General features: G+C 44.0%; 1 protein-coding gene and 1 pseudogene across 1 annotated transcript; one reads left to right on the top strand and one right to left on the bottom strand.

Moving 5' to 3' along the window:
- Positions 1-1,790: 1,790 nt before the first annotated feature.
- Positions 1,791-5,847, bottom strand: LOC148110105 (uncharacterized). The gene is given in 2 exon segments (XM_087862457.1): positions 1,791-3,110; positions 5,842-5,847. Coding segments are annotated over 2 exon segments (1,326 nt in total).
- On the top strand, positions 3,181-10,997 carry LOC123790255 (protocadherin alpha-3 pseudogene; annotated as a pseudogene).
- Positions 10,998-12,889: the final 1,892 nt, after the last annotated feature.

The raw sequence follows: 12,889 nt of genomic DNA, 5'->3' as shown, positions 1-12,889 counted from the left end.
TCATAATCACAACCATGATATTGTAGTCCATGATTAACTATTGTTTTAAGTTTCAGTTAAGTGTCATCTATCTGATCATCGTAAATGACATTTTTTCTAATATTGAGAATATCTTCAAATTGAACACTTTTCATAAAAATAAAAAGGATGAAATTATATTTAAAAATTGTAGTTCTCAGTATTAAAGCTTGATAATTAAATAGTTTTCAGTTAAATATAGATATGTTATAAAAGGTAAAATAAGTTTTTAACTGTAAAAAACAAAGTATATTTAATTCAACAGTTTTATGTTTGAACTATTCGAATGCTAGTAAGTTGTGGTTAGCACTTATTCCATGTATTCTTCATAGTAATAAAATGCATAAAAGGAAATTTATACCACTTTAAAGTACCTTGTACATTAAAATATTAACAGTATTGTCTAAATCTACTGGTATTTTAAAAAGTTACAGATTCTGAATTTGCTTCATTTTAAGAATAAGTGAGATTTGAAGTGTACCAGTCTTTAAAAGACATAATTGAAAATGATTGCATTGAGTAAATTGCAAATGAATGTATAAACTTTTAGAAATCAATGGATGAATCTAAAATCTACACCATTAGCCACATGATGTCGCTGTATACCACCAAGTCTTGTCACCAAAAACTAAAGGAGGAAGCTCCATTTTGTCACAGCCTGAGAGAAGACAAAAACGGCTGGGAGATATATTATTCAAGATATAAAGGAAAGAGAGTATGAGTTTGAAGTGAGAGAGCGGTACCAAATTTGTAGTGGTTTTGCGATGCTGTTTCCTAGGCAAGGAGGCAAGGGAGCCCTGCGTTTGCTGCTCTCCGTTCTGATCCTCGCAGCCTGGAAGACTGGGAGTGGTCAGGTCCACTACTCAGTCCCGGAGGAGGCCAAACACGGCACCTTCGTCGGCCGCATCGCCCAGGACCTGGGGCTGGAGCTGGCGGAGCTGGTGCCGCGCCTGTTCCGGGTGGCGTCCAAAGGTCACGGGGACCTTCTGGAGGTAAATCTGCAGAATGGCATTTTGTTTGTGAATTCTCGGATCGACCGGGAGGAGCTGTGTGGCCAGAGTCTGGAGTGCAGCATCCACCTGGAGGTGATCGTGGATAGTCCGCTGCAGGTTTTCCATGTGGTGGTGGAGGTGAAGGACATTAATGATAACCCACCCGTTTTCAGAGCAAGAGAACAAAGGTTATTTATTCCTGAATCTAGACTGGTGGATTCACGTTTCCCGATAGAGGGCGCTGCTGATAAGGACATTGGTACCAATGCTCTTCTAACTTACACCCTCAGCCCCAATGATTATTTCTCTTTGGATGTACAGGCAAGTGATGAACTCAGTAAGTCACTTTCACTTGAATTGAGGAAATCTTTGGATAGAGAAGAAACACCAGAACTTCATTTATTATTGACAGCCACCGATGGGGGCAAACCAGAGCTGGAAGGTACAGTTCAGCTGCTGATCACAGTGCTGGATGTTAATGATAATGCCCCATTGTTTGCCCAGGCTGTGTACAGAGTCCATTTATTAGAAAGTACAGCAAATGGAACATTAGTGACTACATTAAACGCCTCTGATGCCGATGAAGGTGTAAATGGCGAAATTGTTTTTTCCTTTGGCAGTGATGTTCCTCTAAACATTCAAAAAAACTTCAAAATTGATTCCAGCTCAGGAGAAATTAGGCTAATTGGTAGACTGGATTATGAAGAAACAAAATCCTATGAAATTCAGGTAAAAGCAGTTGATAAAGGAAATCCTCCAATGTCAAACCATTGCAAGGTTTTAGTGAAAGTGCTGGATGTAAATGACAATGCTCCACAACTGGCAATCACACCTCTGTCTTTGCCGGTCAGAGAGGACACTCCACTCGGCACCGTCATCGCCTTTGTCTCCGCGTCCGACCGTGACTCCGGTGTCTTCGGGCAGGTGACCTGCTCTGTGATGCCTCGTATCCCGTTCAAGCTGGTGTCCACCTTCAAGAATTACTATTCGCTGGTGCTGGAAAGCACCCTGGACCGTGAGAGCGTGGCGAACTATGTTCTAGTAGTGACCGCGCGGGACGGAGGCTCGCCTTCGCTCTCCGCCACGGCCAGCGTGTCCGTGGAAGTGGCCGACGTGAACGACAACGCGCCGGCATTCGCACAGCCCGAGTACACCGTGTTCGTGAGGGAGAACAACCCGCCCGGCTGCCACATCTTCACGGTGTCGGCGCGCGACGCCGACGCGCAGGAGAACGCGCTGGTGTCCTACTCGCTGGTGGAGCGGCGCGTGGGCGAGCGTGCGCTGTCGAGCTACGTGTCGGTGCACGCGGAGAGCGGCAAGGTGTACGCGCTGCAGCCGCTGGACCACGAGGAGCTGGAGCTGCTGCAGTTCCAGGTGAGCGCGCGCGACGCGGGCGTGCCTCCGCTGGGCAGCAACGTGACGCTGCAGGTGTTCGTGCTGGACGAGAACGACAACGCGCCTGCGCTGCTGCCGCGGCCTGGGGCGGGCGGCGCGGGCGGCGCGCTGAGCGAGCTGGTGTCGCGGTCGGTGGGCGCCGGCCACGTGGTGGCGAAGGTGCGCGCGGTGGACGCGGACTCTGGCTACAACGCGTGGTTGTCGTATGAGCTGCAGCCGGCGGCGGGTGGCGCGCGCAGCCCGTTCCGCGTGGCGCTGTACACGGGCGAGATCAGCACGACGCGCACCCTGGACGAGGCGGACTCGGCGCGCCAGCGCCTGCTGGTGCTGGTGAAGGACCACGGCGAGCCGGCGCTGACGGCCACGGCCACTGTGCTGCTGTCGCTGGTGGAGAGCGGCCAGGCGCCAAAGGCGTCGTCGCGGGTGTTGGCGGGCGCGGCGGGCGCGGAGGCGGCGCTGGTGGATGTCAACGTGTACCTGATCGTCGCCATCTGCGCCGTGTCCAGCCTGTTGGTGCTGACGCTGCTGCTGTACACGGCGCTGCGGTGCTCGGCGCCGCCCACGGAGGGCGCGTGCGGGCCTGGCAAGCCCACGCTCGTGTGCTCCAGCGCGGTGGGGAGCTGGTCGTACTCGCAGCAGAGGCGGCAGAGGGTGTGCTCTGGGGAGGGCCCGCCCAAGACCGACCTCATGGCCTTCAGCCCCAGCCTACCTCAAGTTCCAGGCTCCGCAGAAGAAAGACAACACTCGGAACAAGAACACTTAGGAAAGGTGAGTCTTTCCCGTCGGTTGTGGAATTGTCTATTTCCTTTACTTATGATTCTGTTATTTTGATTCATAGCTTTACCCTTATTTTTTAAATCATTACCCTATTGTGCAATATATGGAATGAAATAGAGGTGAATTTCTTCATTGAGAACAATTTACTTAAATGGTTTTCTTATTTTCACATTTTTTTCATAATTAAATCTCATCGTGAATAATTGGACTTTGAAGGACTGAAGAACACTTCAGCTAAATTTGAAAAGTTATTACCTGTAAATATTTTTTCTAAAATTAAAAAATCATAATTGGGAAAATTTTTAAGAGTATGAATATATAAAATGCACATTTCCAATTTATATCATCCATCCATTCTGTCATAATATTTTGGAATAAGAGTATATTATTTATCTGGAAGTTTTCTAAATTATTTTTTTCGATCAAGAATTATTTGTCTTTATCTGTTTATGCAACAGGTAATAACTTAGGTTTTCTTTTCCTTGTTTTTGAAAGCAGCCTGAATGGATCTTTTAATGCTAGGACTTCTGAAAGTACCTATCATAGGTCATTAGAATAGATGACATCACTTAGGAATAATTGCTAATATTAGGTATGTCTTTCCGTAGTCAAATAACCTGTTATTTGGAATAAAGATTTCACACTTGTAAAATCCATAGAGTTTTAAGGCATGATAGAGAGTTCACTGAGAAAAGAATCCCCTCTCTGGGGCACCTGGGTGTCTCCATGGGTTGCTCCATCTGTTGGGTGCCAGACTCTTTTTTTTTTTTTAAGATTTTATTTATTTATTTGACAGAGAGAGACAGGGAGAGAGAGAACACAAGCAGGGGGAGTGGGAGAGGAAGAAGCAGGCTTCCTGCTGAGCAGGGAGCTCGATGGGGAGCTGGATCCCAGGACACTGGGATCATGACCTGAGCCAAAGGCAGACGCTTAACAACTGAGCCACCCAGGCGCCCGGGGTGCTGGACTCTTGATTTCAGCTCAGGTCATGATCTCAGGGTAGTGGGATCCAGCCCTGTGAGGGGTTCTGCTCTCAGTGGGGAGTCTGCTTGTCCCTCTCCCTCCGCTCCTCCTCTCTGCCTTGAAGACAGTCTCTCAAACAAACAAACAAATAAAATCTTTAGAAAAAAAGAAAAGAATCCTCTTTGAACTTTGTTAAAATATCTTTTTTTTTTAAGAGAGAGAGAGAGAACAGGGGAGTGGGGAGGGGCAGAGGGAGAGAGAGAGAATCTTAAGAAGACTCCACACCCAGTGCAGAGCCCAATGAGGGGCTAGATCTCACAACCCTGAGATCATGACTTGAGGTGAACTCAGGAGTCGGACACCCAACAGACAGAGCCACCCAAGTGCCCTAAAATATTTTAACATTAAAAAAATCTTGGGACACCCGGGTGGCTCAGTTGCTTAAGGCTCTCTGCTCAGCGGGGAGTCTGCTTCTCTCTCATCCTCTGCCTGCTACTCCCTCTGCCTGTGCTCTCTCTCCGTGTCAAAAAAATAAATAAAACCTTTTTAAAAGGAAATACATTAAAAAAAATCTTAACATTTAAAAAATTACATTGTGGGGTGGCCAGGTGGTGGGACTTTTTTCCCCCTAAAATGGTGAGTACTCTAGCCCAGTTGTTATGTTAGTGGGTTGCTCAGTCATCCTTCCCAGTCAGTATCTGTATCATTAGGCTAATGTGTTCAGGCCTCCCACTGTGCAGAGACTGACCGCCTCCCTCTGGCACCACACTCTATGCCTGGGATCACATTTTCCACAAGTGTGAGATGACCCACTTTCTCCTGGCAGCATCCATGTAACTAAGGAAGTTGAAGTTTTCCCAAAAGGTGAAGATTGATATTGAATGACTCCATGTTAATTAGAAAGCCCTGTATTGGGTCGTTAAAACATAAACTTGACAAGTAAATGTTACACTTGGAAAATAATTTTAAAACTTCAAAAGAAAATGTCTTGGTGTGAAATAACTGTCTAAAACTGTATTCTATTTGGTTCTTAGTTATTTGCTGTTTTTTCCCTGTATGTACATGGGTATTGAATTGTAGAAATTGAATTGTAGATATAACTTCTACCAAGTAGTCTGGCCTTAGCTGTTCAACAGATAGGCCATATATTCATTTTCAGATGAAAATGAACTTCTTGAGAAGTTAGGTGGGGAAATATTTTAAGGATAATCTGTTTCTACAGTCAACTTCTTAGCTCCTAACAGTTAATAAGACTCAAAATTCATGGAGTATATATTTCCTGGGAACCAGAAAAGTTTATCTGAGGCTTTACAGGGGAAAAAGTGACTTGGGCAAATAAGGAAGAAGCTCTTTCTTGGGAGGAGTCATCCTACTTAGAGTGTCATAGCTACTCACCACCTTCTTGAGACTTGTATGCAGAAAGTATGAACGGTCAGGTGAAATCTGTCCTACTAGAAGTCTGGACACTATGTTTGTACTACAGATAAATGGTAAGCTGTTAAAACTATATCCAGGTATACCCAGACCTCCAGGAGTCACAGTCTATCACTTAAATTCTTACTGGTTTCTTATTCCTTATTTACTCTTTTAAATTAAGTTACCTGAGGAGATGTCTAAGTGAGAGTAGGTATTATTCACTAATACTTTATCCACACAGTGGCTCAATCTTCTAAACTCATAGTTCCTTTAGTATTACCTTCATTGCCTAATAATCATTATGGAGTCTGCTATGTCATAAATTGCTGTGGCGTTCTACTTTGCAATTAGTGTACTCTTAAATGTCATGAAATGTATTATAATAACTTGTCAAAGGTATTCCATTAATATGGATTCCATGATGTTTTAAAATTTGTTTTTATTTTTAAAAGATTTTATTTATTTATTTGTCAGAGAGAGAGAGCAAGCAGGGGGAGCGGCAGACAGAGGGAGAAACAGGCTCCCCTCTGAGCAAGGAGCCGGATGCAGGATTTGATCCCAGGAATCTGGGATCATGACCTGAGCCAAAGGCAGACACTTAACTAACTGAGCCACCCTGGCATCCCATGGAGTCCATGATGTTTTAAAAATTTAATTCTGTATCTCATTTTAAAACTAGCTACTAATTTTCAAGATTCTTCAAGCACTGACTGACATACAGATATCTATAACTATTTCCTTGATTCACACTTTTCCAAAATAATTCTTAAAGGTTTACTTACTTCTTCATGAACTAGTACAATAGAATCACTTAGAAATTATGTAAGTTTGATATTAACAAATATCATTAATGTAACTTACCTCTTATGTTACTTGAGAAAGTTTAAAATACTCATTTATCCATTAAAACATTAATTGATAATTTATTCTATTCTAAATGTGAATGGTGAAATAGGAGTAAGTTGTAATCCCGGCATGCATTCAGTGACTGCATGGGGAAAAAAGCTGTTATGAAAACTTTTCTCCTAATATTTAAATCATGTATTTGGTTTTATTTCAAGAGGCTCTGACTATAAACAAAGCTTTGGACATCCTTTTACCTCTCTACATTCAACTTCTGTCAATGAATTTTCTCTGGTCAACTTTCAAATATTCAGAGAACTCATGTCTCTCACTGAATTCACAGAGACCTTTAGAATATTACATTGCCTCATCTTTCAGATATTGAATGATGAATTATGTTCCAAAGTTATTTTTCTCTTTATTGATTGGTCAAATCACCAATACTTTCAAGTGACAACTTTTTAAGAAACTGGAATCCAGAAATTCATCTAGAGTGGAGATCATTAAAAACTTAATTATTTCATATTGTGAACATTTTAGGATATGCAGGTAAGTTGAAATGTATAAATGGTGTGGAAATTTAAAAAACAAATATACTCTGACTTGGTGTCATGAATGTAAGAAATATCTAAATCACACAGTCAAATCAGTACGGTCAAATAGTAAAACAAATGTATAACAGAATTGCACTATAAAAAACTGACTTCTGGCATCTTTATATAAATAATATTTAAGACAGACAACAAGGACACAAGAGTGGGTTATACACAGTCCATAAATAAATAAGTAAATTTTGTAAATTAACATAATAATATAGAAGTAAATATGTGTGTATATATAGATATGTATATACACATACTTTTTTGTTGTTGAGTAGGATCCACACCCAATGTGGGGCTTCACCTCAGACCCTGAGATTAAGAGCCACATGCTCTACAAACTGAGCCAGCCAGGCTCCCCAATGTCTTGATGTTTTCGTTGTCACAAATATCAAAGGCCTGCTTTTTCTTCTTCTTCTTCTTCTTCTTTTTTTTTTTTTTTTACAAAAATCATCTTTCTGGCATTCTTTTTTTTTTTAAGATTGTATTTATTTATTTGACACAGAGAGAGTACAAGCAGGGGAAGCATCAGGCAGAGGGAAAGGGAGGACCCTGGGATCATGACCTGAGTGGAAGGCAGATGCTTAACTATGAGCCACCCAGGCGCCCCCCAGAATTCTTTTTTTTTTTTAAGATTTTGTTTATTTATTTGAGAGAGAGAGAGAGAGAGAAAGCAAGAGATAGAGGGGGAGAAGCAGAGGGAGAAGCAGACTCCCTGCTAAGCAGGGAGCCCCAGGTGGTGGATCCTAGGACCCCAACCCAGAATCACGACCTGAGCCAAAGGTACATGATTAACCAGCTGAATCACCCAGGTGGCCCTGATTTTTCTATGAAATGTAGACTTCAAGACCAAGTGGTAAAAGTTAGGGGTCCTGAATCAGATTGAGATCCCACCCAAATATCTCCAGTTAATATATTTAAGTTACTTAACTGGTATGTGTTTTCACTTCCTTGTTTGTAAAAAGTGAATTGTATTAATATCTACCTCGGAGAGTTGTTGTGAGAATTTAATGGGGGAAAAAATTTAATGGGATAACCCAAAATAACCCCATGCTTATCACATGGGGAATATTTCCAGTAGATGTCCACTACTGTTATTAATCATTCTACTATATTTTACTGTGTCATGGATTGGAATATTTGGAAGTGGTGAGTTGGTATAAAGGATGTATTTTTATAAATATAAAGAATTTGAAAAGTGCTCGAAGGAAATTACAACTAAAATAGAAATTTTGGGAAAGATCAGATGCAAGTATACGGAGAAGGTAAGTACATTTATTTAATACTTACACATTTAGCCACATGATGTCGCTGTCCACCACAAGCTATTTCACCACAAAAGAAATGCGGCATGCGTTATGTACTCAGATGCTGCTTTTCCTCACCATCTTTGAGATACGGGCATGATAAGGTTATTGAAGAAAAAAATTAGGAACTCAAATTATTTTTTGAAGTTTGGATCGAGGCACGAACGACACAATATTTGGGAAAGGCTTGCAATGGTGTTTTCATGGAGAGAAGAAGGTTCAGGAGCCCGGCGTTTACTGCTTTCGCTTCTGCTCCTCACTGTCTGGGAGACTGGGAGCGGCCAGGTTCACTACTCGGTCCTGGAGGAGGCCAAACACGGCACCTTCGTCGGCCGCATCGCCCAGGACTTGGGGCTGGAGCTGGCGGAGCTGGTGCCGCGCCTGTTCCGGGTGGCGTCCAAAGGCCACGGGGATCTTCTGGAGGTAAATCTGCAGAATGGCATTTTGTTTGTGAATTCTCGAATCGACCGGGAGGAGCTGTGCGGGCGGAGTCTGGAGTGTAGCATCCACCTGGAGGTGATCGTGGACAGGCCGCTGCAGGTTTTCCATGTGGAGGTGGAGGTGAAGGACATTAACGACAACCAGCCGGTTTTCCCAATGGCAGTAAAAAAATTATTTATTTATGAATCCCGGCCGCTGGGTTCTCGGATTCCGCTAGAGGGCGCATCAGATGCAGATATTGGAGCCAATTCTCTGTTGACCTACAGTCTTAACTCTAATGATTATTTTACCTTGGATATTAAAAGAAATGATGAGAATATTAAATCCCTTGGACTCGTGTTGAAAAAAGTTTTAAATCGCGAGGACACTCCTGAACATCACTTACTAATAACGGCAGTTGATGATGGGAAACCAGAGCTCACCGGCACTACTCAAGTGAAGATCACCATTCTAGATGTAAACGACAACGCCCCAGAGTTTGAGAGGACTGTATACAGAGTCAGTTTATTTGAAAATGCACCAAACGGTACCCTAGCAGTGATTGTTAACGCCTCTGATTTGGATGAAGGAGTAAATAAGGACATTGTATATTCTTTCAATACAGACATGTCAGCAGATACTCTTTCAAAATTCCACTTAGACCCAGTTAGTGGATACATCAGTGTAAAGGGTAATATAGATTTCGAGGAAACTAAGTTATATGAAATCCAGGTAGAAGCGACAGATAAAGGAAATCCCCCAATGGCAGGTCACTGCACGGTTCTGGTGGAAATTTTGGACACCAATGATAACGTACCTGAGTTGGTTATCAAATCACTATCATTACCGGTGTTAGAAGATGCTCCCCTCGGCACGGTCATAGCCCTAATCAGTGTGTCTGACCGCGACTCTGGTGCCAATGGGCAGTTGACCTGCACCCTGTCACCCCACGTTCCCTTCAAGCTGGTGTCCACTTTCAAGAATTACTATTCGCTGGTGCTGGACAGCGCCCTGGACCGAGAGAGCGTGGCGAACTATGCACTGGTGGTGACAGCGCGAGATGGGGGATCGCCTTCGCTGTCCACCACAGCTAGCATGTACGTGGAAGTGGCCGACGTGAACGACAACGCGCCGGCATTCGCACAGCCCGAGTACACCGTGTTCGTGAGGGAGAACAACCCGCCCGGCTGCCACATCTTCACGGTGTCTGCGCGCGACGCCGACGCGCAGGAGAACGCGCTGGTGTCCTACTCGCTGGTGGAGCGGCGCGTGGGCGAGCGTGCGCTGTCGAGCTACGTGTCGGTGCACGCGGAGAGCGGCAAGGTGTACGCGCTGCAGCCGCTGGACCACGAGGAGCTGGAGCTGCTGCAGTTCCAGGTGAGCGCGCGCGACGCGGGCGTGCCTCCGCTGGGCAGCAACGTGACGCTGCAGGTGTTCGTGCTGGACGAGAACGACAACGCGCCTGCGCTGCTGCCGCGGCCTGGGGCGGGCGGCGCGGGCGGCGCGCTGAGCGAGCTGGTGTCGCGGTCGGTGGGCGCGGGCCACGTGGTGGCGAAGGTGCGCGCGGTGGACGCGGACTCTGGCTACAACGCGTGGTTGTCGTATGAGCTGCAGCCGGCGGCGGGTGGCGCGCGCAGCCCGTTCCGCGTGGCGCTGTACACGGGCGAGATCAGCACGACGCGCACCCTGGACGAGGCGGACTCGGCGCGCCAGCGCCTGCTGGTGCTGGTGAAGGACCACGGCGAGCCGGCGCTGACGGCCACGGCCACTGTGCTGCTGTCGCTAGTGGAGAGCGGCCAGGCGCCAAAGGCGTCGTCGCGGGTGTTGGCGGGCGCGGCGGGCGCGGAGGCGGCGCTGGTGGATGTCAACGTGTACCTGATCGTCGCCATCTGCGCCGTGTCCAGCCTGTTGGTGCTGACGCTGCTGCTGTACACCGCGCTGCGGTGCTCGGCGCCGCCCACAGAGGGCGCGTGCGGGCCTGGGAAGCCCACGCTCGTGTGCTCCAGCGCGGTGGGGAGCTGGTCGTACTCGCAGCAGAGGCGGCAGAGGGTGTGCTCTGGGGAGGGCCCGCCCAAGACCGACCTCATGGCCTTCAGCCCCAGCCTTCCACCTGGTCCCATTGGCGGGGATAGAGAAGAGCAGCTGAATGTGGACGTTGATCTTTCTGCTAAAGTGAGTACAGTTTTTAAAATCCTTTCAAAATGTCCTTGTTTTTTATTCCGCATTGTTTTTACTCTTTTTGAAACATGTTTTTGGTAATTGGTTTTCCAGGATTTTATGGTTAAAACGTTTGAATTTCTTTGACTCTTTTTGCACTAAATCATCAATAAGTCATGAGAACCATACTTGTAGTTTTTTGTCGTCGTCGTAGTTGTTGTTGTTAGTTGTTCAGTAGTGGGATTATTTTATTGCTAATGCATGAATAGAAACTAAATATGTTTTCCTTGATGAATTGTACTGTTAAGGATATTTGACTCCAACTGTGGTGTACTAATCCTTGCTCAATGCTTCAATAGCTTTTTGCCACTTTTCATTTGGAACTCTTACATATGTTAGTCCAAATGTTACTGACCCATTTTATGAGTTCACCATAAATCTCACCACTTCCTGTTTGTTCTTTATATCCTCAGTTTCAAATATTAGTTTATTAAGCCTGCTGTGTCTTTGAAGTCTCTTTTACTCACTCATTTATGTGAACTCTTAATTTTTTCTTTCTACTTGAACATGACTCATTTTAGTCCTTGTGTCACATTTGGTAATACATTGTATTGTTGCTAGTTTTCCAATTGGGTAAAGAAAACCACACACACACACACACCATAATGATAATTTTGTTGCTTAGCATATCTTTGTACATCTTAAGTTTCTCACTACTTTTATTAGTAAGTGTTGAAAATTCAATAGGAAGTGAAATTTTATACTCCGGTATATCATCATTTAGAAAATATTCTTTTTGAAAGTATATTATTAATTTTGTTAAGAATTGTTTTCCGTCAGAACAATTGGTTAAGAATACTACTCTATATTTAATCTAAAAACTATCAGGGGTGCCTGGGTAGTGGAGTCCTTTAAACATCTGACTCTTGGTTTCAGCTCAGGTGTTGATCTCAGGGTCTTGAGATCTAGCCCCTAATGGGGCTCTGCCCTCTTCAGGGAGTCTACTTAAGACTATGTCTCCCTCTGCCTCTGCCCCCCACCCTGGGCTCTCTCTATCTAAAATAAATAAATCATAAAAAAATTTTCTACTAGCAAACTTATTAATCATTAAACTATTTTCCAAACAGTATTAAGGATGCTAATGACCAAAAACTCCAATAAGTTAGTGTTATTATTCGTGAGTGTTTTCCTTTGAGTACCATCCTGTCCATTAATGTGTGTTATATAGTACATAAAAGCTCCAAATAACTGGAACCAAATAAAACAAAATGAGATTATTTTGTAGTCATTTCCCTATTTGGCATTTGATAATTTCTCCAAATAGATGGACTTCCATTCAAGTTTCCTTGCCACTGGAAACTGAACCTTAGCCATATTAGAGACTAGAAAACAAGTGATTATTTCTAAACCATGAAAGATAAAAAAAGAATACTAACCTTCTTGTGGGAGGTCACTGGGTTTCAGTGTATACAGTTATATAGAATATTTTTTTTACATGAATTATAACTACGACTTCCTACTTCCTGTACAAGCTTCCTTGCTGAAACCTGGTTAATACTCGACATCGTGGGTGAAGCTAACATATACAATAGAGAGATAATCCACCTTTTCTGTCACCATCCTTTGTTGATCCCTGTCCATCAAGTGTTAGCCACAGCATGTCCCACCTGAGTTCACATGTTATTTCATTTGGCCTGGTTTTCATCCTGTTGTAATTAACAGGGTCATCCAAAGTTGGATGTGGGACTTCAGTCTTCAAATTGAGCTCTCCTCTTCAAATTCTCGCCTAACAAGATTCTCAGTTAATAAGACATTGTCAAGACTTTTGAGTTTTTCTCTTTAGAGATATATTGCTGCTACACCAGATGAATACAAATGGTTCTCACATAAATATCCTTTATATTTTGTTGCATTCCTCATCTATGCATATAATTATTTTCAAAATTAAGTAAACGGGGAGTCTTTTTTGGTTTCTTCCAGTGTGTTTGACATTTATGATCAT

The sequence above is a fragment of the Ursus americanus genome, chromosome 5 (assembly GCF_024610735.1).
Source record: "Ursus americanus isolate L20-20 chromosome 5, mUrsAme1.1.p, whole genome shotgun sequence".
Taxonomy (NCBI): Eukaryota; Metazoa; Chordata; class Mammalia; order Carnivora; family Ursidae; genus Ursus; species Ursus americanus.
This window is presented reverse-complemented; position numbering and strand designations above follow the sequence as displayed.